At 41.9% G+C, this 27,831-nt stretch overlaps 1 protein-coding gene across 1 annotated transcript; it reads left to right on the top strand.

Moving 5' to 3' along the window:
* Positions 1 to 15,505: 15,505 nt before the first annotated feature.
* LOC142173477 (uncharacterized) lies at positions 15,506 to 15,883 on the top strand. Its single transcript, XM_075239072.1, has one exon. It carries the CDS (start codon positions 15,506 to 15,508, stop codon positions 15,881 to 15,883), a length of 378 nt encoding a protein of 125 aa, XP_075095173.1.
* Positions 15,884 to 27,831: the final 11,948 nt, after the last annotated feature.

The following is a 27,831-nucleotide window of genomic DNA, read 5'->3' as shown; positions in this document are numbered from 1 at the left end:
CCTGCAACTCGGGTCTTAAACGGCTTCAATATGGCAATGAAACAACTAAAGGGGAGATTATTCTACCGGTGAACGTAGTTGGAACCATTCAAGATACCAAATTCCACATGATCGAGGGTGACATGACGTGCAATGCCCTGCTCGGAAGGCCTTGGATCCACAATAAGAGGGGCGGTCCCTTCGAGTCTCCACCAAATGATGAAATTCCCGATGTCAGACGGTGTAAAAATAATATATGGGGAGCAGCATGCTGCAAAGGAAATGTTTGCGGTCGATGAGGTAACACCGATATCGACACTATCAACCTCGGAAAGGTTGAGCATCAAAGGTAAACAGGAAGTCAAATAGCAATCACATCCACTAGCCTCGACCGAATCGGGAAAGTAGGAGATAGAAGAAGAAGAGGAGGAGGATTTTTTGACCCCTCGGACTTTTATTGTTCCCGAAGATTCTGACGCTACCAAATCAACGGTCGAAAAGCTAGAACAGGTTATATTGATCGAGTACCTGCCCGAGCAAAAGGTATACCTGGGAACGGGATTAACCCACGAACTCAGGAAAAAGCTTATTCAATTTATTATTGATAACATAGATTGTTTTGCTTGGTCCCATTTAGAGATGACAGGGATCCCACCGGAAACAACGACGCATCGGCTAAGCCTGAACCCTAGGTTCAAACCGGTGAAGCAAAAGAGAAGACCCGAGGTAACTAAACTTCTCAAAATAGGGTCCATTCGGGAGGTGAAATATCCCGAATGTTTAGCCAATGTAGTTGTAGTCCCTAAAAAAGGGAACAAACTTAGAATATATGTAGATTATAAGGATTTAAACAAGGCGTGCCCTAAAGATTCTTTTTCGCTGCCTAACATCAATCGCATGATCGATGCCACGACCGGCCACGAGATCCTTACTTTTCTCGATGCCCATTCCGGGTACAATCAAATCCAAATGAACCCGGAGGACCGAGAAAAGACTTCATTTATCACCAAGTACAGAACATACTGTTATAATGTAATGCCCTTCGGGCTAAAAAATGCAGGAGCTACTTACCAACGCTTAGTATATAAAATGTTCGAAGAACAAATATGTAAATCAATGGAAGTTTATATTTATGACATGCTAGTTAAGTCCCTGCGCGCAGAGGACCATTTGGCTCATTTGCAGGAAACGTTCGAGATTTTAAGGAAATACAACATGAAGCTCAACCCCGAGAAATGTGCTTTCGGGGTCGGTTCGGGTAAGTTCCTTGGCTTCATGGTGTCGAATCGGGGGATCGAGATCAACCCCGATAAAATCAAGTCCATCGAATACATCACTGTCGTGGACAGTGTAAAAGCCGTGCAGAGGCTAACTGGATGGATAGCTTCCTTAGGCCGATTCATTTCGAGGTCGTCGGATCGAAGCCACAGATTTTTCTCTCTACTCAAAAAGAAGAACGATTTCGCCTGGACTCCGGAATGCCAACAGGCATTAGAGAAATTGAAGCGATACCTATCGAGCCCACCACTGCTTCACACTCCAAAGACAGATGAGAAACTTTACTTGTACTTGACAGTATCGAAAATCGCGGTAAGTGGTGTCCTAGTTCGAGAAGAGCAAGGTATGCAATTTTCCGTTTATTATGTAAGTCGAACCTTAGGAGAAGCAGAAACTAGATATCCACACTTGGAGAAATTGGCACTTGCACTGATAAGCGCCTCTAGAAAGTTAATACTTTCAATGTCACTCCATATGCGTATTAACTACTTACCCACTTCGTAATATTTTGCACAAGCCCGAACTATCGGGCCGATTGGCCAAATGGGCTGTCGAACTCAGTGAGTACGATATCGAATATCAACCTCGGATGTCCATCAAGTCTCAAATTTTAGCGGACTTCGTGGCCGATTTTACGCCAACCCTCGTACCCGAAGTTGAAAAGGAACTTTTGTTAAAATCGGGTACATCATCGGGGGGTATGGACCCTCTTCACAGACGGTGCTTCGAATGTGAAGGGGTCCGGGCTAGGCATCGTTTTGAAGCCGCCCACGGGTAGCACTATTAGGCAATCTATCAAAACTTCTGGATTGACTAGCAATGAGGCTGAGTACGAGGCCATGATTGCAGGTCTCGAACTAGCTAAAAGCTTGGGAGCAAAAGTCATTGAAGCCAAGTGTGACTCTTTACTGGTGGTGAACCAAGTAAACAAAACCTTCGAAGTTCGAGAGGATAGAATGCAAAGGTATTTGGAAAAACTGTAGGTAACTTTGCACCATTTCAAGGAATGGACTTTGCAGCATGTACCTCGAGAACAAAACAGTGAGGCCGATGCATTTGCAAATTTGGGGTCATCGGTCGAGGAAAGTGAGATCAGCTCGGGGACTGTCGTTCAACTCTCGAGATCCGTGATCAAGGAAGGTCATGCCGAGATAAATTCTACAAGCTTAACCTGGGATTGGAGGAATAAATATATTGAATACTTGAAGAACAGAAAGCTCTCATCGGACCCTAAAGAGTCGAGGGCCCTACGAACCAAAGCTGCTCGATTCTCACCGAAGACAGTTGGATCCGAACCGCATCTTTCTCTGAGGCGAGACGGTCCATGTTCTGCTTCCATCCCAAAGTCTCTGCCTCTTTCATCTTGGCCTCCTCACGAAGCTGCTCAACCAATTCGGCATTCTGCTGAACCTGCAGAATCAAAGTGTTAGTCGCCAATATCAAGTTAATACATAACAAGCTCCCAAATATTTACATTACTTGCTCAATGAGCTCGGTCTGATCTTGATGAGCTCTTGTCAGCTCGGCTCAAATACTCATGATCTCCTCTTCTTTTTGCACATAGAGGAGTTTGAGAGCGTCTCTCTCCTCCATAAGCTTTTTGAGATCAGCCTCACATCGGGCCAGCTCAGCCCAGTATTTGGAGGACGCTTCTCGATGGAGCGCCATAGCCTGTGCAGAAAGAAAGGAAATCACACTTAGAGAAATAAGAACAAACGCAAGCATGGTAACATCATCTACCACAAGTAAAACTCACTTGGTTCAGAAGCCGCTGAGCCTCATCAAAAATGAGTGATGCGTCTAGGTCGGAAACATCATCAACCCCCGCGAAGCAGCCGCGAAATATATCATCCCCTTCGGGGGTCGTCCTCACACTGGGTGTCCTCATAGACCGGGCATCCCGAAACTGCTCCTCAGAGAACATGGGGCCGGACAGCGAATCATCAATGTTAATTGCCCCAAGCGAGTCAATTGGGGCATTCTCTTCTCTTTGAAGGGCCTTAGAGCTAGACCCTTCGAGCACACCCACCGGTTGCTCATCACGGCATGAGGCATCCTAAACACCTGATGACTCGGGGACTTTACTCGGACCTTCCTTCGAGTTTACCTCGGTCTGCGGCTGAACCTCCTCGACCGTCACCAGCTCAACAGTTCTCAAAACTTCGATGCCCTCCCTCTTCAGAGCCACCAGCAGGCATTCGACATCTTCTCCCTCCTCGTCTTCATCTCGTAGCGTTTGGACTACATCGGCAGGCAGAACGGCGAGATCAGTCTTCGACTTTCGAGTCTTGCTTTTCTTGGGCTTTGGGGTATCTGGTGGTGAGGCCCTTCTCCTTTTCTTGTCTTTGGTCGGCTTCGGGACCTCCTCTTCCTCGAGGGGAGGTGGCCTCATAACGACACTATCTCCAAGACATGTATGAGAAGAAATCAAGTTAAAAGGAAGTATTTCACAGGAAAGCTTCAAACACGGACATGGGAACTTACCATGATTTTTGGCCTCCCATCGACCCTTGGCCAAATCACGCCACGAGCGCTCAGTATAAGAAGATGTTGAAACCAGTTGTCGAACCCAACCTGCAATGTCCGTGACTGCACCAGGAAACCAGGGGGAAGCTACACCATAAAGAAGAATATAGATGAGAAGAGGTAAAGGAAACATAACAAGTAATCAAACGTTATCGGTGAAGTTCTACTTACGCTTCATATTCCATTCTTCGAGGAATGGCATCTTCTCGTCGGGGATTAAATCGGAGGTCCTGGTTCGGACAAACCGACACATCCATCCTCGGTCTTTGTCCTCGTTTATGCTCGAGAATAGCACCTTTGTGGCCCAGCGCTGAAGCCTTATCAGTCCACCTTGATAAAGACGGGGGTTGTATAGCCTAATGAGATTATCGAGGGTGAAAGACATCCCATCGATCTTGCTCGAGAAGAATCTGAGCAAAATGACAATGCGCCAAAAAGAGGGGTAGATCTGGCCTAGAGTTACCCGCTATTGGCGGCAAAAGTCGATTATGACAGGATCGACGGAACCCAGTGTGAAATGATAAGTATACACACTTAAGAACCCTTTCACATGAGTGGTGATGTCCTCTTCGGGGGTAGGAATCACCACCTTTTTATTCTCCCAGTGGTAGTCCTTTTTCACCTGCTCGTGATCGCCTTCGGATATCGGACAGATGTATCTAGACATGGGCTCGCATCGGCCAGGAACTGAAGAGGGTTTTTCGACTTTAAAGTCGGAAGTAAGTTCCCATGGCCCGTGGATGCACTTTTCGATACGTGGCTCCACCGGTGTTTTGTCACCGTCCGGCCGCGATGAGAAGGCCTTTTCTTCTTGAGGAACGATCTTTGATGTTTTTGCCATTGCTATATGAGGTTTAAGGAAGAAGAAGGCAGAATTTGTGTTTTAATAAGAGATTGGCAAACGGAAACCGGCAAAATTGATGAATTTGAAGAAGATAGAAGAGCTTTTGAAGATTAGAAGAAGTTTGAAAGTAAAGTTTGAGAAGATTATGAAGGTGGTTTATTTATAATAGCCACTTTGACGGTTTGAAAGCACTGGCAGACGACCATCAACTGGCGTTAATTAATGACCTTGGGAATTGTGCAGACGCGATGCTTCAATCGCTTATGTCGCTTACGTCACGATATTGACGTCATAATTGATTGATGTATTAAATCGAAGTCTCGAATTTGTTTATTCTCGTTACACTCCAAAAAATAAGGGGACTATCTGTATACGGTCGAAATCGGGTTGCCTCGAGGGTAACGTCATCATAGATCGAGCTCGAAGATAGAACATCAAGCCTGGAGATCGAAGTGTTCATTGAGATCGAGGCCAACAACAATCTAGATCAAGCATGACTGACTTCGAGTAAGGTGTAATAACAGAATGGCGAGATGTCAGTAATCGGTCGAAGATCACGGCGGAAATCCCGAAACAGATTAAATCAAAGCGGTTATTAGTGCCAATCATGTGATCTATTTCCGTTATTAGAGTTGTACCTTATTTAGAATTCCTCTATTATATAAAAAAAGGATCCCATTCACTTGTAGAGGACACGAATGATTATTCATTGATAAGAATATACATATACGCTGCTTTCTTTGTTTTACGTACTGTTCATCGTTGTTTGTTCCATCCTCCATTGTTCTTATTAACTAACCTCGAGACTATCTCGAATCGAGGTCGAGGTATTATTTGCGGACCGGTTTGATTTATTTTATTATCCAATTTATCTATTTAATTCGTTGTTTATCAATTGTTGCTGGTTCAAATCATATATCCTTAAACCACAATATAAGTTTAATTGTTACTCAATTTTTAGGGTAAACAAGAAAACATGTTACTAAAAAGGGAATTATGTTGTGAAAAGTGTTACAAAAAAGTGAGTGACGAGCTATTATCCTGTTTGGCAAAGAGTTTGTACAACTTATAATGACTCTCTTGAAACTTTACTCGCGTCTAAATTGTGATTTAGATAAATCTACCTTCTCCAATTAATTGAACAAGCATGAGGAAAGCTTAATAAAAACTGATATTTCGTGAAGGTTATACATACAATATAAATTTCTGACAAAAATTTAACCGATAACCTTTCGCTACCGATAGATCCGCCCCGATCCCTCCCCTCGTCACTATCACTAAGAAAAGGAAGAATTGGGGCTGCTATCTTCCAATCATTTATAATTACTAATCGCAGCATAATAATTTTTTTTAAAATTTATTTCACAAATAATTTTGCATTATAAACCTTATTCCACTAATATGTGAACCAAATGACCCTTACAATTTTAATTCTCATTTCAATAATGATGTCTACGTCAAACGTGTACATGATTGATTAAATAAATCGAACAGGTGCCACCAATCATGCCGAGAGTGAGGATTGAGCCTTGTCCGTTGTAAATATTTGACCCCATTAATTTTATTAAATTAAAAAATAAAGCTACTCCTTTTGACTATGATCCTCCAATTTCTTCTCCATTTTTCCTCATATGCATTCAATGAATGTTTGCCCTTTTAAGGTAATGCTATAATAAGGGACTGAAGGTATTAAGGGTAATACTTGCTCCAGAAATAGGAGATGAACGAGGAGAAGAGAACCAACCATGGTTAAAATGCCAGTTTACTAAAACAAATCTTGTCCCTTTATATTTAAACGGACACGTGTCAACAATCTAAGACTCCACCGGGTGAGCAAATATTACTGGAGCAGATCTCCACCCCATTAAAAATTAGTGATATGGTTGGTCAATCTATAAATTTAAGAACTCTTTGTTCCACATAAAACTGGCAAATGGTATTTTGAAGCGAAATGATAAAGCATAGTACTAGGGCAGCATTACCATTTTAAGAGTGTGAAAGGAAAAGCAATTGTTAAATCCATAATCACCTTGCAAACATCTTGTATGGGCAAAAAACTTCATTTCATGCATTTGACCTAGTCAACGACAATAAAGCCTTTGAATACTATGACATATCAACACTGTGACGTGTCAACCTGAACCCAAAAGGTCGAGCTCATGTGAAAAAGACAAATCGTCGACAAGGTCGAGGAGGTCTAACAGAAGGCGAGGGCGAGGGCGAACACCCGTTTTCGGTACAAAGTAACGGCTAATTTTAGGATTAGGATTCCCTAGAGAATATTCTAATGGATATTCTTTTCTGTTGTACTATCTAGAGTTTTGTGGCCCATATACTCTGATAAATAGGAAGAGATATAGTTCCAGAGGGGGATCGAATATTTTTGTAAAGAATACCATTGACATTCTCTATGCAAGATTCTCTCTTTATTGAGTACATATAAAGCCGAACTTTACACTTCTTTTCTTTTACCTTTCTTTCCCGATCCAAGTAGAATCGGAATATCAACTGCTTATCATCGTCCATCATTGCCAGAAAGCATAGTGGAAAATCTCACCCTTGTCGGATGAACTTTGTCTCATTTATTACTTAAAAGCCATTTATTATCATTTATTATTGTTTCATACATTTATAGGTTTTTATTGCTCGTCATTGCTTCAAGATAATATTATCTGATACTACACATCAAATATTCACCGTAAAAGCACTAGATCTGCTATTGAATATTAATGTTGACTTTGATTAACCCTCTTTTTCTATAAATCTAATTGTATAAAAACCTAGATCTAATTTTTGGGTCATATAGTTTGGCGCCGTCTGTGGGAATTTCTTAGTCAAACTATTAGTTTTCATTCGGATCTACAACTTTCATGACTTATTAACCTAACATACTGTAAAGCTATCATTTTTCCTTCGCGTGCAAAGATTCTATGGCAGGCAACTTGGGAAAGATCGACCAAGTAAAGGGAACAAGAGTAGCAAACAACGTCCCATTGAACCTAATGAGTGCCATCGACGAAGGGGACGAAATTCAAGATGAGAAAGTGACCCCCACGGCATCCCCCAGGTCAGGGAAGTCGCCAATGCCTTTCTGTAGCACAACCAGACCAAACGGAGAAGGGGCTTTGTCATGACCAAAAACTATGTGATCGGCACCCGGCACATTACCCGACCCGAGCGAACCAAATCATGTGATGCACCCAAATCATATGCATGAAAACCAATTTAACTGCGAAATCTCTTTGAAAATCATATACATTTTTAAGTTAAATAATAAAATATTTTCAATTCAAAATCACACATGACGCCTTTCATGATAATAACAATGAGACTAAGTAAAATAAATATACTTTCATGAATGTCGTGTACAACCCCGTTACTACAACCTTTCACAACTTTCTATGGAGCTTCTATACCAAAGAATAGAATTAAACACTTAAGCTAATACCCGACTAGCATAAATTAAGAAAACAACATGATAGCTATCACAGAATAGGAGTGGTGCCTCACTATATACCTCAAGAAGAGAGTCATCCTAGCCCTGACCGCATTCCACGTATCATACCTTATCCTGAAATATATAAAGTAAGTGGGACCCTATAGGGGGCCCTAAGGGCTGAGTACACCACATCGGTACTCAATAAGTGTCATAGACTCTCTCTAACTTAATTTCTTGGGACAAACTTTATAAAATTAATGCATCAGTATTTGATATAAAATGACAAAATTTTTTATCAATTCATGATTCTTTTCATTTTAAATAAAAGCCAAGTGAAATATAACCCACAATATAAACTTTTAAACATTTATATCAACCCAAGATTTTGGATAAAATCATACAAAATTATTCCATTTGCTTTAAGTCATTGAAATCACTTTCGGCTCCTTAGGCCTAAACATAAGAAAATTATCCTTACCTTTCACTGGGAGTACTATACCATCACCGACATAAGAAGGTCAACTAGGTTATGTACCTAGCGGCAAGTATCATATACCTTACTTGCTCAGGTCGTCTCATCATAGTGCCGTACGAATCGACTCAGTCATGCTAATAATAGCACAAAATAGTACCCTCTTGAGGGAGATGTCGTAGTCTATACCAAAAAGTGGCCATCTACGCCTACACTGGCACGTGTAGTTATATAACGACGAACACAATATATCCGAAGTCAATCTCGGTGAACATAAGTATCTCTCAAAACATTTGATACTTCAAAAATAGATTCATAGCATAGTAGCCTCAAAGGATCTATTTTTATCAAATTATAGCATTAAATAAAAAATCTAAACCATTTGAACAAAAATTGAATAAACAACCATTTACATGTTAAAGTCCATAGCAATTTAACATCAATCTTTAAACGACACCACAAGTGCTATTCTGCTCATCAATTTACAAAAGGAATACTTTCCATTAAAACTTATCTTTAGCACTCAAATATGTATACTCTTGTCAATACGAAAGTTTTGGTAAAAACTTATAACATTTACCTTGGGTGTCATTTTGCCAACAAGATTTAAATAAAGTTTTATAAAATAACATGACACTACCTATGCAACATAATATTTTTATACATGGAGACATCCGTACTTATTTGTCCCCACAAGCTCGAAAGCACATTTGCAAACAACTTAAGTATTAACTCGAAACATGCTTTTAGAGAAAGTCTCTCAAGAAGAGTAAGTTTTAATCAACTTACCTCGCTTTCGCTTTATTAACATTCACAAGCTTTCAATCCTCTTTCGTTGCTCCAGCCTTGATTAAAATACTCAAGTATTACCAACAAGTCTATATCTACAATTCGATATCCCAATTACATCAAAATATGATCTAAAATATTGACCAATATCCATTTATGGCTCATAAGTTGACTACTAGCCTCCAACAACTCAAATCGCTGACTAGGTTCACTTACTAGTATATTCAACTCCACTTTTATCAATTTATACCCATTTGAAGTCATCAACGATAATACATTAATTCTCCAATACCGCCAAATTGCTACTCATAGTCTTCATTAACCAACATTTTCAAAATATTCAATTTGGTGATTACTTAGTTGAACACTTTCAATTTAGCTAGAAAATGATTCCACAGGTTCATCGCATCCTTTAATTTTATTTCTAAGAACACTCTTCATCTTCCCCATTTTCTCAAAAACACTATTCATACCATGAACTAGGGTTTGTGAATTTAATTATCCAACCATAACAACTTGAAACAAATATTATAAATACTCTCACCGACTCATAAGAAATGAGTTTGAGGCATTAGGATTACCTTCTTGAAGTTTTCCCCAAAAAATCCAATGTTTGGAAAATTTGGTGCTCTTGAACAACTTGAAAGATTTCTAGGGATTTCAAAGATTGAATGATGTTAATACTAGTGTTAATAGGATGCTATTAACTTAAAATACCAATAAAAACTCACCTTGTATTCTTAAGTTGTCCCAAAGGTCGAATCCACCATGAAAGTACCAAATCCTTGCTCTAAAATACCCTCTCACCTGACCTTGTATTTATAGGCCCAAATTTATGGGTTTCGATTGCGGCCCCGGATGCTTCGCATCCCCACTTCACTCCTCTTCGAAGCCCAGACGCGGACCCAGACGCTATGGCAGTACTTCACTGCCAGTCTTTGGTAATTTGATCATAACCTCTTGTAGGAGTGTCCAAATGACAAACGGTTTGACGCGTTAGACACTAGACTCGAAGATCTTTCATTTGATAAGTTTTCCATCCCAGACGCCTTTATATATATATATATATATATATATATATATATATATATATATATATATATATATATATATATATATATATATATATATATATATATATATGTAGATATGCTCATCCAAAGTTAGGTCTTGTGCGTACTCATTTGGAACTTTAGTCTATCATGTAATTTCCAACTCGACTTAATAGTCCTCGTATGCACAAAAAATAATGTAATTAGGACATATCAACTTTCTTAATAGAGCTTAAATACTTCTAAATTTTTTCGGGGTGCTACAGGCTTCCACGTCCGCGGAAGAAGGGACACCACCTTATGAAGAAACTCCTGGAGGCCTGGCCAACTGACACTCTGGTCAGTGTGATGAGCAGGAAGGCCCCATGTACGACCGTGGAAATCCCAATGATCCCTGTAGCCCAGCATAAGAAGGGGCGGGACGACCAGCTAAACCCACATACGTCAGATAATATCCATACAAATGCTGACATTGTAGGTGATAACGCCCTCGCCGCGGTGTTAAAGAGAATGGAGGAAATGTAGAACGAGAACAGAGTGCTCAAGGAACAGATGAAAGAGCACCAAGAACAAGTAGACAAGATACCAGGTGTCTCCAAATTGTTACCAAAAAGATACGCTGACAGGTTCGTGGAGCAACCATACAGGGAGGAAGTAGCTCCCTTGCCATACCAAAAACTTTCAAAATGCCCCTGTACCTCAGAATCTTTGACGGGACGACTGATCCTGAGGACCATGTGACCCACTACATCACCGCAGTGAAAAGAAACAACATTACTAAAGAACATGTGTCCTCCATCTTATTGAAAACGTTTGGTGAAACCCTCAAGGGAGGGGCGTTGACATGGTATTCGCAGTTGTCGACCTATTCCATAGAAATATTTGAAGAGATGGTGGACAAGTTCGTAACGACGCATGCCGGGGTCAAGAAAGCTGAAACAAGAGTAAGTGATATCTTTGCCATCAGACAATCCCCAGGGGAATGACTGAGGGACATCTTAGCCCGATTCAATAGGGTGAGAATGACCTTACCAAATGTCTCTGAGGGAATGGTCGTGGCAGCCTTCCAGAACGGGCTGACCAGAGAAGGTTCAAAGGCGACCAGAAAGCTACTGAGCCAGTAGATGAAGTATCTACCGGCTACCTAGGACGAGTTCCATAATGCATATTGTGCCGAGGTCAAGGTAGATAACGAAGACCTCAATGGGCCAACCCGATAACTCACCTCAATGCAATCCGAACCCATGAGGAAACATAGGGACAACACAAGGAGAGACCCTCCAGTGCCGTGATCAAGCATAGATCGGCATCAACCTTATATCAGGCCACCTGTCCCCAACTTTCACCGCGAAGACGGCCCCTCTAGGCCAAGACCAGACATCCACAAAAATGACCAAGGTATAGACCCCTACTGTCTGCTCATAATTTTTGTATGTCACCTATAGAGGTGGTCTACGCACTCGAGAATCTTGGAACAAAGGTGAAGTGTCCACCAAAGATGAGGTCTGACCCAAGCACCAGAAAGCCAGATGCCTTCTGTGAATTCCACCAAGACCGTTGACACAAGACGAAAGACTGCCATGCTCTAAGGCTAGAAGTGGTGAACCTGCTGCAACAAGGACACCTTAAAGAGTTGATCAGTGACAAAGGTAGGAACACCTTAGCAAAGGGTCGAGAATGCCCAGGCCCGCCAAAGCCGCCCTCTCCCGCTCACACCGTCAATATGAATATTGGAGGCAGTGATGATGCCTTAATCAACGACATCAAGTTCACAGCCACTCACAAACTCAAGAGATCGATCACCCACAAATGGTATGATGGCCTCGAAGAGAGTATCATCTTTGATAAGTCAGATACCGACAGTTTGGCTTTCGTTCACATAGATGTACTTGTCATTACTTTACGAATTCTTGCTACTGATGTTAGAAGAATTATGGTGGATGACGGAAGCAGAGTGTGCATCATTCATCCTCGAGTCCTTGTACAGATACGACTTAAGTATAAGATAGTGTCGCGCTGTATTACACTAATCGGTTTTAACATTGCAGTTGAATGAACTTTGGGCAAGATCACACTCTCCGTCCTCACCGGTAGGGTGACACTGGAGACCATGTTCCACATCATGGATCAGGACACGGCATACAACGCCATCGTAGGTCAACCATGGATACACCCCATGAGGACAGTCCCCTCTAGCTTGTACCAAATGATCAAGTTCTCGATCCCCTAGAGAATATTCAGCATACGAGGGGAACAACGCACATCCCGAAATGCTATCGGATCGCCCTGGACAGCACAACTACTCAACAAAAGAAAGAAAAAGGAAAAGAAGCATAGTAATCAGCAGGGTCGAAGCCTCTACAGGTCGAAGCCAAGGACATCAGTATGGACTCAGAATAGTCGATGATGCATGATTGACCATAGAATACCTCGATCCCGTCCAGCTAGATCAAAGCGACCCCATCAAAAAGGCCTACATCGGCTACAAACTTAAAGATCCAGGTAAATTTAGTCAATTCTTAATAGCTAACATAAATTTGTTTGCCTTTAGCCATGCAGATATGCCAGGCATCCCCAAATAGATAGCCACACACAGGTAAAATGTCGACCCCTACTACCCCTAGTAAGGTTGGTTTGACGAATGTTCAACCCCGCCATCAGCGAGGCCGTCCACGAGGAAATGGAGAAATTATTGGCCAATGGCTCTATTAGGGAGTCGAAGTACCCCCAAGTGGATTTCCAACGTGGTAATGGTCAAAAGGAAGAACGTGAAGTGGAGAATGTGTGTGGACTTCACCGATCTGAACAAAGCCTATCCGAAGGATTCATTCCCATTACTGCACATCGATTAGCTCATCGACGCCACAACAGGACATGAGCTGCTGAGATTCCTTGATGCTTACTCTAGCAACAACCAAATACTCATGGAAGAAGATGATTAGGAGAAAACAATATTCATCACTCACAGGGGAATATTCTGCTACAGGGTCATGCCATTTGGGTTGAAGAACGCAGGGCTACCTATAAAAGGTTGGTCACCAAGATGTTCAAAATCCAGCTCGGCAAAACCATGAAAGTATACATCGACAACATGTTGGTTAAATCCTTGAGGGCCGAATATCACATCGACCATCTAAAAGAAGCATTCGAGATATTGAGGAAATACGGAATGAAACTAAACCCCGAGAAATGCGCATTTGTTGTGACTTCAGGTAAGGTTTTGGGTTTTCTAGTATCACAATGCGGAATCGAGATCAACCTAGATTAGATTAAGGCTATCGATGGGATATCAGAACATCTAACCACCAAAAAAAAAGTTCAAAGGCTGACGGGTCGAATCACCACCCTGCCCAGATTTATCTCGAGATCATCTCACAGGTGCCACATGTTCTTCAACGTACTCAAAAACGATAATGGCCTCGAATAGATGCCTGAATATATACAAGAGCTGAAGGAACTCAAGAAATACCGGTCATCGCCACCCCTACTTTCAAAGTCCGAGCCTGAGAAACGTCTCCTCAATTACCTTGTTGTTTCAAAAGTAGCAGTAAGTGATGTCCTAGTTCGAGAAGACAAAGGTATGCAATCTCTAATCAATTACATCAGTAAAATACTTGTCGATGCCGAGACGAGGTATCCTCACCTTGAGAAACTGGCCATGAACCTTGTCATAGCTTCAAGAAAGCTTAGGTCGTACTTCCAGTGCCATCCGATCTCGGTAGTCACCACGTTTCCTTTAAGGAACATACTGCACAAACCCGAGCTGTCGGGAAGGCTGGCCAAATGGGCAATCGAATTAAGTGAGCATGACATCACTTACCAGCCTCACACAACAATAAATCGCAAGTGCTCGCTGACTTTGTCATAGACTTTAGTGCAAAGGTAATGCCCGAGGCTGTGAAAGAAGCCACTCGAGCTTCTCACCTGACGCAGGACCTCTGGGTCTTGCATACTGATGGCGTATCCAATGCAAGCAGGTCCGGACTGGGACTCGTGCTCGAAGTCCCCACTAGCGAAGTCATTCGCCAATCTATAAGGTGCCCAGATATGACTAACAGTGAGGCTGAGTATGAGGCCATAATTGCATGATTGAGGCTAGTACTCGAATATGGAGCGAGTCGTCTGAGGCGACGCTGCGACTCTCAGATCTTCGTCAACCAAGTTACTAGGACTTTCCAGATCAAATAGAAAAGGTTACTGAAGTACCATACCGAGATATGCAAACTGTTACCCAACTTTGACGAATGCCAGCTCGACCAAATTCCACGAACTAAGAACGTTGAAGCGGACGGCCTCGCAAAATTGGCCACCACAGCAAAAAACATAACTCATGGGGACAAAAGAGTAGTGTATCTCCTCATCTCGGCCTTAGATCACGTCGAGGTAAAATCTATAAACCTATCCTGGGACTAGCACAACTGTATTATAAACCATTTACAGGATGGTACCCTCCCAAATGATAAAAATAAAGCTAGGAAGCTGAGGATGCAAGTGGCAAGGTACAACCTCCTTAGCAATGAGTTGTATAAGAAAGCGTACGGTGTCCCCTTAGCAAAGTGCTTGGGACCAAACCGGACTCAACCGTCCTCGAGGAAGTCCACGAGGGCCACTACGGCAGTCACTCTTGTGATCGAGCACTTGTCAGGTGACTCATACGAGCAGGATACTATCGGTCCACCATGAAGAAAGACGCCTTGCAATTTGTAACGAAGTGCGAGCAATGCTAGAAGTACGCCCAAATAATGCACTAAGCGAGGGAACACCTCCATTCCGTCACTTCACCATGGACGTTTATCAAATGGGGGATGGACATCGTGGGACCACTTCCGCCGGGGCGAGGTAATGTTAAATTCCTTTTAGTTTTGACTGACTACATCTCTAGATAGGTGGAAGCAGGCGCATTCATCCAAATTTCGCGAACAAGAAGTAATCACCTTCACATGGAGAAACATCATCTGTCGATTTGGCATGCCTAAAGAAATAAGCTACGACAATGGACCACTGTTCACGGGAAGAAAAACAACCAAGTTTCTCGAAAAATGGCACATTAAGAGGATACCCTCAACCCTTTTACACCCAGCCGGCAAGGGCAAGCAGAATCCTCCAACAAATCGATCTTGAACATCATGAAGAAGAGACTCGAAGATGCTAAGGGACTATGGCCTGAGGCACTTCCAAGAGTGTTGTTGGCACATAGGATGACCCCAAAAACAAGCACAAGAGAAATACCTTACTCCTTAATCTATGGGACTGAAGCGGTCATACTGGTTGAAGTAAGAGAACAAAGCCTAAGATACACCAATGAGAGCGGCAACAACAACGACGAGAACAGAAGACAAGACTTTGGAGAGATCGAGGAGCGAAGTGACATGGCGTATATAATAATGGTCGCACAGAAACAGCAAGCAGAACACTATTACAACAGAAAGGCCAAGGTACGGTTACTCAAGATTGGGGACTACGTGCTCAAAGCCAAGACCAAAGCAGGAAAAGATCCCCAATAAGGCAAATTAGGAGCCAATTGGGACGAGCCATACGAAATTATAGGCAAGGCAGACAAGGGTACATTCCAACTAGAGACATTGGAAGGAAATCTCTTACCAAACAATTGAAACATCATCCATCTCAAGTACTTCAACTTCTGCGAAATAAGGAATGCCCCGTAAGTCGTAGTCTTTTTCCCTCACTTAAGTTTTGTCCCAATAGGGTTTTCTCAAGGAGGTTTTTTAATGAGGCGACGGACGGGACATTTCGAGTTGGAGTACACCAGAACAAACATATTTCATTGCCCAACTCCTCGAGAATCTCTGAGTCGAACAATTAAGGGACTATATATATTGGGACTAGGATTGGAACGCCAACCAATATCCAAAAATTATAATTTTCTCCAAAACGCCTCAAGGCTAAATGATGTAATTGATGCAATGCTATTAAAATAAATGAGATACATGTTCATTGAAACTGATTCTTCTAGGTATCTCAATTAAGAGGTATGGTTCGACTAGCTCGAACAACACTCCTCGGTCCTGGGCCACATCTCAACTTAGAGGTACGTTTGACCAGCTCGAACAATACCCATCGGCCCTTGATCACGAGTTAACTAAAAGGTACTTCGACCAGCTCGAACAACACCCATCGTCCCTTGGCCACAACTTAACTAAAAGGTACGTTCGACCAGCTCGAACAAAACCCTCCGTCCCTTGGCCGCGTCTCAACTAAGAGGTATGTTCAACTAATTCGAACAAAAACTCCTCGGCCCATGGCCCTATACCTCCCGACTATCGCAACCCATAGGACAACAACAAAGGAAGGAATTACATAAGTAAAACACATAAGTACAGAAACAAAATATGCAAAGATAAGAAATGTACGTATAAAACAAAAACCAACTTTTACATTCAGATAAGGGTCTATACAAAGGCGCACGAAGACGCCAACAAAAAAGAGCCATGAAAAAGCACAAAGTACAAAAGCTAAAAAATGGTGGAACATCTAATGACCATCACCGCCCTAATCTCCATCACCCTCTTCATCCCCGCCTCGATTGTAAGCAAAATGGCACCAGGCACTGTCTTCGAGCTCAGGGAAGCCTCCTTCATCATTGTCCTGGACATCAGGCTGAGGTGTGTCGGGGTCATAGCCATAGGCCAACCGAGCATCATGAGCTTTTGCTCGAGCCTCCTCCATGGTTGTCTCGAAGACAAAGCTCGCCTGACCCATTACTCGGGCTACCTCTACTCGAGCTTCGGTAATGATCCACTCTTCGTACTGCTTTCGATGAATGGCTGGAAACTCAAATGCATGAGAAATAGAGGGTCGTTTGAGTAGTCTAGCATTCTCGCCAATCCTCTCCTTGAGCCTGGCCTCTTTAGCTTCAGCCATCGACTGAACATTATCCCGGTCAGCATGAAGGCTTCTATTCGTCAACTCTAAAAGAGCCGCTCTTTTTCGAGTTTCCATCTGGGAGGACTCCGCCTCCTCGAGCCGTTGCTGGTTACCAACTACCTCTCCCCTGAGCCGTCCATTTTGAATTGTAACTCATTCAACTGACCTTGCAGTTGATCAACTCGGCTCTGGAGGTCGCGACACTAAGCTTCCACTCCCCTACTCAGCTTGAGCTCCTCTTATTTTCTCTTCAACTCCCAATCGAGAGCACTGAGCTGCTCCACAGATGCGAGCAACTCTTTATCTTTCTTTCTTAGCTCCTCCCTCAGGGCAGGCACATTGCCTCCCTTACGAAGCCACTTCTCGGTCTCCCTGTACCGTCCTTTAAACTCCTCATACTTCTTCTGTAATGTTTTATAGATCTCCTTCCGCCTATTCTCTCTCTGCATGCTCTCAATATCCAAGATAACTGTGTGCAAGTGAAAGGAAAAAGAGTAAGTAAAGAAAGGCTAAAAAACAAGCCAATGCAAGAAAAATAAGAAGAGAAGAAAGAGAAGTAAATAAAATAATTTACCCTGAGAGCGAGGCCGGCGATACTCCTAGAAAGAGTACTATCACTCAGCTCTCCGAGAGTATGATGCTCGACATCAGAGCAGAAGGGACCAAATGCCTGAACCATGTCCTCAATATTCTTGAGCAAATCATGATTCATTGGGATCGTGATAGTCCTCGATCCTCCCTCAACTCTGACTTTGATCTGATTTGTCCCACTGTCAATCATGTCGTGATCTTCAGGGTCAAGGTCGGAATCAAATTCATCGCCGATAAGCTCAGCCCGCTCCTCTTCCTGTTCGGTGGGCTTCTTGTCTTTCCTTGTGTCAGCGGGGGAAACTTCCCGAGCTGGTCTAGAAGACGAAGACCCCCCCCCTACACTCGGGATGTGCGGGACCATCATCAGCAGCGTTCACGATGGCCTCATCCTCTTCGGGTTAAAGGGACGCAACAACATCAAATCCCTCCAACCTAGGCACCTTTGAGGCTGCCCTATACCTCCCTCGGCCAATGCCGCCACAGTACCTTGCAACACGACCTCAGGGGAGACTTTAGACATGTCAACCGCCATCGGTACACCATCTCCCCCATTTATAGTTTTCCTCTTCCTGGGCCTAAGGTCTGCATCGCATGAAGAAACTTCCTCATCTTCAATACAGGGAGGAGCCAGAGGAAGAACGGGCGTAGCGGTCGAAGTGGGGGTAGGAGTTCTCCTAAAAAAGGGCGTCGACGCCAGGTTTCTTTTAGAAACCTCTTTGCCGGGGCCTAGAAAGAAATATAAAGATGACCATAATAGAATGGGCGAGTACAAACATAACACCATCCAAATAACGACGTTACCTTTCGGAGGGAGAGTCGGTTTGTACTTCTGCCAAAAACTCATCCAATCACGGATCCCCGCAGTGCATGGAAGGACTTGCCTAACCCATTCAATGAGGTGTGTCACCAACTGGAGGCTCCGAGCAGTAGCTGAAAAATTGAGAAGAGTTCATTCGCAAAATTAAAATGCACAATCGCATGAAGAAACGCAGATAAGGAGAAGCACTTACAGGCGTGGTTCCAAGCCTCTGGAAAGTATGTGACCTCGGCCACGACAAACTCAGTCTTGACGTAAGAGAAGTTGAGCAAAAATTGTCGACTACTCTTGTCATCCGTCTTGACGATAAGGGATTTTCTTCCACGGTGGTGAATATTTAACATTGTCCCGCAACAGAAGGTTGGCATAAACAAGTGCACGATATGTCAAAGAATGATCTCAACATATTGACCACCTTGTAGACCAAGGGCGCAAGTTGGGCAGGGCAGACCTGGTAGTAGCGGTAGAATTCCTCTACCAAAGGTGGAAGAGGAAGGGAGTAGTCGATGGTGATGGGGTAGGTGTAGAGGGCGCAATACCCTGGATGGTGGGTATACACTTCTTCCATGCCTGCGGGTACGAGCTTTGCTTGGTCAGGAATGCCATACTTAGTGTAGAACTCTGCTAAACGCTTGGCCGTTAGAGAGGATCAAAAAACCTCAGCCACCGCCTCTGGCTACCGTTGTAAGTCTTGTTAAGCATTAGAGTTAAGGGGAATAATTTCTTCCACTAAGGGGAAAAACTCCGCTTCAACGGCGGAGATGGCGTCTCCTCCGCGAACGGAGGCCACAACAGCCAGCGGAGTAGCTTGAACCACCTCATGCGTACCAAAAACTTCTCCGCCACTAACATCAGAAGGCAAGTTAGACATGGTTGTAAAATTCAAGAAATTTAGGAAGGGTAGGAGTCGAGAAAATGGAAGAAGGCTTTAGAAACAGTAAGCAGAGAAAGAGAGTCTAAGAAGAAGATACAGAATTATTCTGCAACAGAAGTAAAGAAAGGATTCGAATAAGGATGATCATCTCCCCTTTTATAAAGGAAAAACCTTGGGATTCGAAGCAATTCATTATGATGGCGGCAACAAATGAAATGGTAGAGCCAACCCACGGGCTACGCTGTTCTGACGTGACGCATTGTGTACAAACGTCATCATGGTGAATGACATCACATCTCGTCCATGTCAGACTCTCTCCTAAACTAGCCCGGGAATACTAAGACGAAAGTGATTCGAAATATATGGCTCTCAAAATTCCACGTGGTCCGTTTCTGATGAAGACCATGACCATGACCATTAATATCCACTTATCAAGCTCGTCTCTGAGGACGACCTCGATAAGTGGAGGGACTAACTGTATGGGCGAAAAATATCATTTCATGCATTTGTCATGGTCAACGACAATAAACCCTTTGAAGGCTGTGACGTGTCAATGCTATGATGTGTCAACCTAAACCCAAAAGTTCGAGGTCATATGAAGAAGACAAATCGTCGAGGAGGTCTAACAGAAGGCGAGGACGAGAGCGAGCACCCGTCTTTGGTACGAAGTAACAGCTAGTTTTAGGATTTAGATTTTTTAGAGAATATTATAATGGATATTCCTTTCTATTATACTATCTAGGAATTTGTGGCCCATATCTTCTAATAAATAGGAAGAGATGTAGTTCCAAAGAGGGATCGAACATTTTTGTAAAGAATATTATTGACATTCTTTGTGCAAGATTCTCTCTTTATTGAGTACATACAAAGCCTAACTTTTCACTTTTTTTCTTTTACCTTTCTCTTCCAATCCAAGAAGAATCAGAATATTCAACTGCTTATCATCGTCCATCATTGTCAGAAAGCACAGTGAAAAATCTCGCCAGTATTGGTGAACTTTGTCTCATTTATTACTTAAAAGCCATTTATCATCATTTATTACTGTTTCATACATTTATAAGCTTTTATTGCTCGTCATTGCTTCAAGGTAATATTGTGTGATACTACACATCAAATATTCGTCGTAACGCACTATATCTGCTATTGAATATTAATGTTGACTTTGATTAACCCTCTTTTTCTATAAATCTTATTGCACAAAAATCTAGATCTAATTTTTAGGGTCATATACACTATTTTAAAAGTTTTTCATTGAGGAAATATTTTTTTTGTGGGTCCTCGAGAAAATGGTACAATAACCTGAAAATCATAATTCGAAGAACTTGTAATTCGAATTTAGTGGCCTCATAATGGAGAGATCAGTGTTTTGTGGTCCATTTAAAATATTTTTTAAAGTTATATATCTCTTTTAAAAACATTGATATAACATAAGAGATTTTTGTAAGATTAGTTTCCTTCATTATAACTACTATAGAGTAGTATTATTCAATTAAGCCTTTTTTTCTCATTAGTTAAACTTATAAGAAGCAAAATCCTTATACTCTGCAAGTTTTGGAGTTCCTAAGAAAATAGCATCAAGATATCACTTTCGATATGACAATAATAGTATTAGTTAAGATCTCAATGGTGGAAAAATGAAGAGAATGGGTTAGAGAGAGAAGCTCCAACTTCTCACTAACTTTCTAAATTTTTACATACTCAGTTTTTGTTTCCTCTTCTTTCCACAACCATAACTGACAATCCACCAAATCCAACTAATGACCCACCGAATCTAAGTTCGATGAACCAATAGTAAACTACCAAAGTTCTTCTTTTATGAAAATACTATTAAATAGTAATATTATGTCCTTACCCTCCATCAATAAAACCCAATCAAACATTGACATGTCAGATGAAGTGTTAAAGGACCCAACCCCAGAAAATTCTATTCCCCTTTCCAGTTCAGAGAAATTCAAACTTTACTCTCCCTAAAAATATTCAATAATTGTGAAGGTTTTTGGTCGAAAAGTAGGACATCTCACTCTCAAGAAAAAATTACAAACCTTGTGGAAACCATCGGAAATACTTTCACTAATTAACCTAGAGAATGAGTTCTTTTTAATCAAATATCAAAATGAAGAAAACATGAATAAAGTACTTCATGAAGGACCATGGTTTGTGTTAAACCTCTTCCTCTCAGTGCATCGTTGGGAGCCAAAATATTTAGCCTCTCACACATAATTTACTTACACGGCCATCTGGAGTCATCTCCAAAAATTGCCAATAAAATTTTATGACCTAGATATCTTACAAAAAGTCAGAAACAAAATAGGTAAATTACTGAAGGTAGACACATGCACATCGTCTACATATCGTGGGCGTTATGCTCGCATTTGCGTAGAAGTTCCACTAGAAAAACCACTCATGTCCCATGTTTTTATTGGGACACACTGTCAACAAATATTCTACGAAGGTCTCAACATGTTATGTATGGCATGCGGACAATTATGCCACACTCATAAAAATTGCCCCTTGTTTACCCAGCTACCAATACACCTACATCCACACTAACACACACATCCTATCTCTCCATCTACATCCAACACCAAGCTAGACACCAACCTACTAGACTCAGAGTGGAAAACAATTATTTTCTCATATAGACATACTAAACAATCAGAGGGAAGTCATCTCCCCACACAATGGCATTCCGATGGAAGTCGCTCTTCTCCAACCAGGCAATCCACTCAAGGAAAAAGCACGCTGACTACGAGAACATCCCGGTACATTTCCTTCTACTAGCTCCTCTAACCCTACTACCCCTGAATTACATAAATTCACCCATACCCCTAAAGGATTACCAATAAAAAATACGTTTACTTTACTTAATCAATCTGATGATATCTTCGACTCGGATAATGAACCTAAGTCTAGGAGTCCAACCTATAAACATAAGGCCCAATAGGAGACAGATTACCATTCCACTAGGCAGGCCCATATTTTACCACACCTAGACTCACCCCATTTAGCATTAAACCTAGAGAACATCCCTATAACATGCATTACCACCATGAACAATGCCCATATGGACATTACTTCAATGCTCATAGAATCCACATCAGAGGCACCACTCACTCTGTCCACTCAAAATCAACTATCTACCTACTATAGCAACCATAGGTAAAGCCTACTAACCTCCCCTATAAACAATCATGAGCTCACCCAAGTATCCATCAAGCCCAATTCCTTAACTCTTCACGAAAATACTGCCCCGATGCAAACTATCTACTCAAACATTAGCTCACGTGTGAAGCCCAATAAACAAGACTATGCTTCTTCTTCTACACAACCACCGCCTCTCTCACCCTCGCCTACGCCTACTAATACTGACAAATCATTATTACCAGTTGCTTATCACACACAAAGTTTGATTGTTGATCACTCCAATACTTCAGCCACTACAAATGCAAAGGCACAATGCACCCATATTTCCCTTAAGAACTCATCAACAGTGCCCATCACAACTACTATACAGACCACCCAATCTTCACTTTCTTGCTTCACTAACCATGCAGAACCACATCCCACCACCAAAAACATACTTAGTCGTCTACAGCTCCCATACACCGAACCCATTCACTCCACCTCAATCATGGCTCGAATCGGGGCTGTAGAACCATGCTGGTGAATAACCAGGAGGTAATCATTCGTCTCCAAAACCTCCCTGGACTTGGCCCAAATGGTAATAGAGGGCATGATAGCATGCATAAACCTCTATGGCCAATATTTATGGGCCACAAGCCAGATGACTCCAACCACATCAGGGGGGATGCCCCAGCAAACACCTCAATACCCATACACGTGGAACACTCTACCACTATACTCAAGCAACCCACAACCACCAACGAACGCGGAGCTTCCCTTTTACCCACCATAACAATCCCAAATTCCTTGGACACACGAGTACATGCACATGCAACTACACATTCTACTAATGTCTCCGATGAGCCCCTTCGACCCACTCACCCCATCCACCAGCTCAATGAGCCCATATCCACCAAGTCCAAGCGAACAAGACACCCTCACTCCCCAGGAAATCGTAGCAGTTATGGAAGAGATGCGAGAAATAAGAACAGAACTAGTGTAGCTAGGGGCTGCCATATCTCCGTCCTCAATAACCAGTACGACAAAAAGTTTTTATTCAACTTCCCATCGGAAGTGACGAAGTGCTTGATCAAACTACGACCCACAACGAACCCAAAGGCAGGGAAATTTGTAGTGGTGATCACTCCTACCCTTAAGGAGACCACTCAAGCACCCAACGGGGAGAAACAAATTATGGACGACCATATGACAGTACCACCAGCACCACCCCTACATCACAATTCTGTGAATTTCGTCATATGGAACTGTAGAGGTGCACAATCTCCTGATTTTTTAAGGAACTTTTGCTCTATGCTCAATTACAACATGCCACCACTGGTAGTGCTACTAGAAACCCACCTACAAGACCATGCATTCCTAAGAGATGCCTTTGAATTTTCCAATCTCTCCTAAGCCCCAACTGAGTGACATGTTGGGGGAATCGTGGTATTATGGAATAATAATATTGTTAGTGTGAATTAACAACAATCACAAATCAAGAGAGACATTGCATGGTTCAAGTATATCCTCAAGGCCACCCTTTTATGTTTTATGCAAGTGCGTCTTTAACATACATAGAAAATATTTTGGAAAAATTTTATGTATATAGCAGATACCTACAATGGTCCTTGGATCGTAGGAGGTGATTTCAATGATATACTCTCATCAATCGAAAAATTTGGAGGTTGTCCAATTAATAACACTAGAGCAGATTTACTTTTAAATTATTTTAATTATTGTAACCTAATAGAATTGGGATATAGATGCAGTAAATACACTTGGACCAATAAACGTAGAATATGAGCAACGATTTTAGAGAGATTTGATAGAAATGTAGCAAACTATGAATGGCTAAATCTATATCCAGAAGCATAAGTATACCACTAGTCTAGAAAAATTTGGATCATTACTCTTTAATGTTATCTTTACAAAAAGGTGCTCCCATGAATAATAATATTTTTAGGTTTGAAACCATGTAGTTATCACACCAAGAATTTTCACAAATTGTTACCCATGTGTGGCAAGCCAGCCCTCATTTAATGGAATCCATAGATGACTTCACACATATTGTTAAAACTGGAATAGGGACACATTTGATAATATTTTTCAACAAAAAACTAAATAAGAGCAAGGTTAGCTGGTATTCAAATATCTCCCAACTATCCAACGAGTTCTTTCTTACAAATGTTGGAAAAAGATCTCATTGTTCAATTTAATCACGTATTAAAACTTGAAGAGGCTATTTAGAAATTAAAGTCACATGTTGTGCTTGGCTTAATGATGGAGACACAAACACTAGGTTCTTCCACTTAACTATTATTAAACGATGTCGTCGTAATCGCATAATTGCTTTAAAAGATTCAATTGGGAATTGAATTTCGGATCAATCAAAACTTCAGGTATTAGTCTTAAATTATTACAAAGACCTATATACTACCCGTCACACTATGTCTATAAAAGATTATCCCATATCAAATGTTCCCCAGTGAGAGTGCATGTACCCTTACTTTCCCAGTAACAGATGCAAAAATCTTTAGTGTTGTCCATTCTTTTCAAGCATTAAAGTCACCAGGCCCCGATGGACTTCACCCATTATTCTTTCAAAAGTGTTGGCCACAAATAAAACAATCAGTACTAGCTTTATGCAAAAATATTTTCAAAGAAGGACAAATCCCGTTAGAATTGAATAAAACATTCATCTGTTTAATTCCTAAAATTCAAAGTCCTTCAACAACTTCTCACTTTAGACCATTTAGTTTATGCAATACCATCTATAAAGTCATTTCCAAATTAATTGTTAATCGTATTAAGCCTTTTCTAGATCAACTTATCCATCCATCGCAATCAGCCTTTCAGAAAAATCATCGAGCATCGGATAATGCGATTATAGTGCAAGAAATCCTTCGTCACTTTAGAAAATCGATCCAAGTCTAAATGCTCAAATATGTTACTCAAAATCGATCTTGAAAAAGAATATGATAGACTGGAATGAGATTTTATCCACCAAACCCTAACATATTTCAACTTCCCGCCTTAATTAATCACACCCATTATGTCCAGTGTATTTACACCAACAACCTCAATTCTATTTAATGGTTCACCAACTTTTGCAACCAACAAAAGGTATTAGGCAAGGCGACCCTCTTTCTTTATACCTATTCATTCTTAGTATGAAAATGTTTGCATGAAGCATAAATATTGTTGTAGATTACAATCAATGTCATCTTATATCATTGAATAGGAAAGCCCCACCCATATCATACTTATTCTTGCAATAACAAACCCAGTATGATCCCAACAAGTGGGGTATGGGGAGGGTAGTCTGTACGCAGACCTTACCCCTACCTAATACAGGTAGAGAGGTTGTTTCCAATAGACCCTCGGCTCAGGAAGGGCAAGAAGAAGAAGAGGAAAGCAAGGAAGGAAGAAAGAAGGAAGAGAAAAGAAAAAGGGAGAGATAAAAGATAAGTAGTACCAAATAATAGCAACAGAGAATACAATACCTGAGGAGATTCAGAACCACATAACGTAATAAAAATCTAAGAATATGAATGGACATGCATGCTACTAAGACTATTGGTGAACAACTAAAAACTACCCACTAACCTTCTACCTTAATCCTCGACCTCCACACCCTCCTATCAAGGGTCATGTCCTCAGTGAGCTGAAGCAGTGCCATGTCCTGTCTAATCACCTCTCCCTAGTACTTCTTAGGCTTACCTTGACCTCTTCTCAAACTCTCCATGGCCAACCTCTCACACCTCCTGACAGGAGCATCAATGCTTCTTCTCTTAACATGTTTGAACCGTCTCATCCTCGACTCCCGCATCTTGTCCTCCACGGAAGCTACTCCCACTCTGTCCCGGATAGCTTCATTCTTAATCCTATCTCTCCTGGTACACCCACACATCCATCTCAACATCCTCATCTCTGCTGCTTTCATCTTCTTCACGTGGGAGTTCTTGACTGGCCAATACTCATCCCCATACAACATAGCTGGTCAAACCACCACTCGATAAAACTTACCCTTAAGTCTTGGCGGCACATTCTTATCACATAAAACACCGAAAGTGAGCCTCCACTTCATCCATCCCGCTTTGATGTGATGTGCGACATCTTCGTCAATCTCTCTGTTACCCTGGATAATAGACCCAAGATACTTAAAACTCGCTCTCTTGGGATAACTTGAGAATCAAGCTTAACCTCTATGTATGCATCATGGGTCCCGTCACTAAATTTGCACTCCAAGTATTCTGTCTTGATTATACTCAGTTTGAAACCTTTATACTCCAAGGTATGTCTCCAAACCTCCAACCTCACGTTAACTCCACTTCGCGTCTCGTCAATCAATACTATATTATCGGTAAATAGCATGCACCAAGGAACCTCCCCTTGGATGTGTCGCGACAGTACATCCATCGTCAAGGCAAATAAAAAGGGGCTAAGAGCCGATCTCTGATGCAACCCCATCACCACATGGAAATGCTCCGAGTCACTACCCACAATCCTTACTAGAGTCTTAGAATCATCATACATATCCTTAATCACCCTAATATATGCTACCGGAATGCCGCTAACCTCCACAGTACCTCCCTCGGGACTTTATCATATGCTTTCTCAAGGTCAATAAACACCATATGCAAATCCTTCTTCCTCTCTCTGTACTGCTCCACTAATCTCCTTACCAAATGAATCCCTTCCGTAGTCGAATGCCCCAGCATGAATCCAAACTAATTCTCGAAAATAGACACATACCTCCTCACCCTGGCCTCAATCACCCTCTTCCAAACCTTCATAGTATGACTCAACAACTTGATACCCTTATAATTGTTGCAATTTTAGATATCACCCTTGTTCTTGTAAAGCAGAACCATCGTACTCCACCTCCATTCTTAGGGCATCTTCTTCGTCTTAAAAATAACATTAAACAGCCCAGTGAGCCACTCCGAACCTGCCCGCCCCGCGCTCTTCCAGAATTCCACCGGGAGTTCGTCTGGCCTCGTCGCTCTGCCTCTGTACATCTTACGCATCTCCCCTTCCACCTCTTCTACTGTAATTCCCCTACAGTACCCAAAATCCCGCCGACTCTCAGAGTGCTCCAACTCACCCAGCACAATGCTTCTATCCCTCTCCTCGTTCAATAGTTTATGGAAGTATGTCTG

This window comes from Nicotiana tabacum, chromosome 19, assembly GCF_000715075.1.
Source record: "Nicotiana tabacum cultivar K326 chromosome 19, ASM71507v2, whole genome shotgun sequence".
Lineage (NCBI taxonomy): Eukaryota > Viridiplantae > Streptophyta > Magnoliopsida > Solanales > Solanaceae > Nicotiana > Nicotiana tabacum.
Note: the sequence above shows the minus strand (reverse complement) of the source record. Positions and strands in the feature narration are given on the sequence as shown.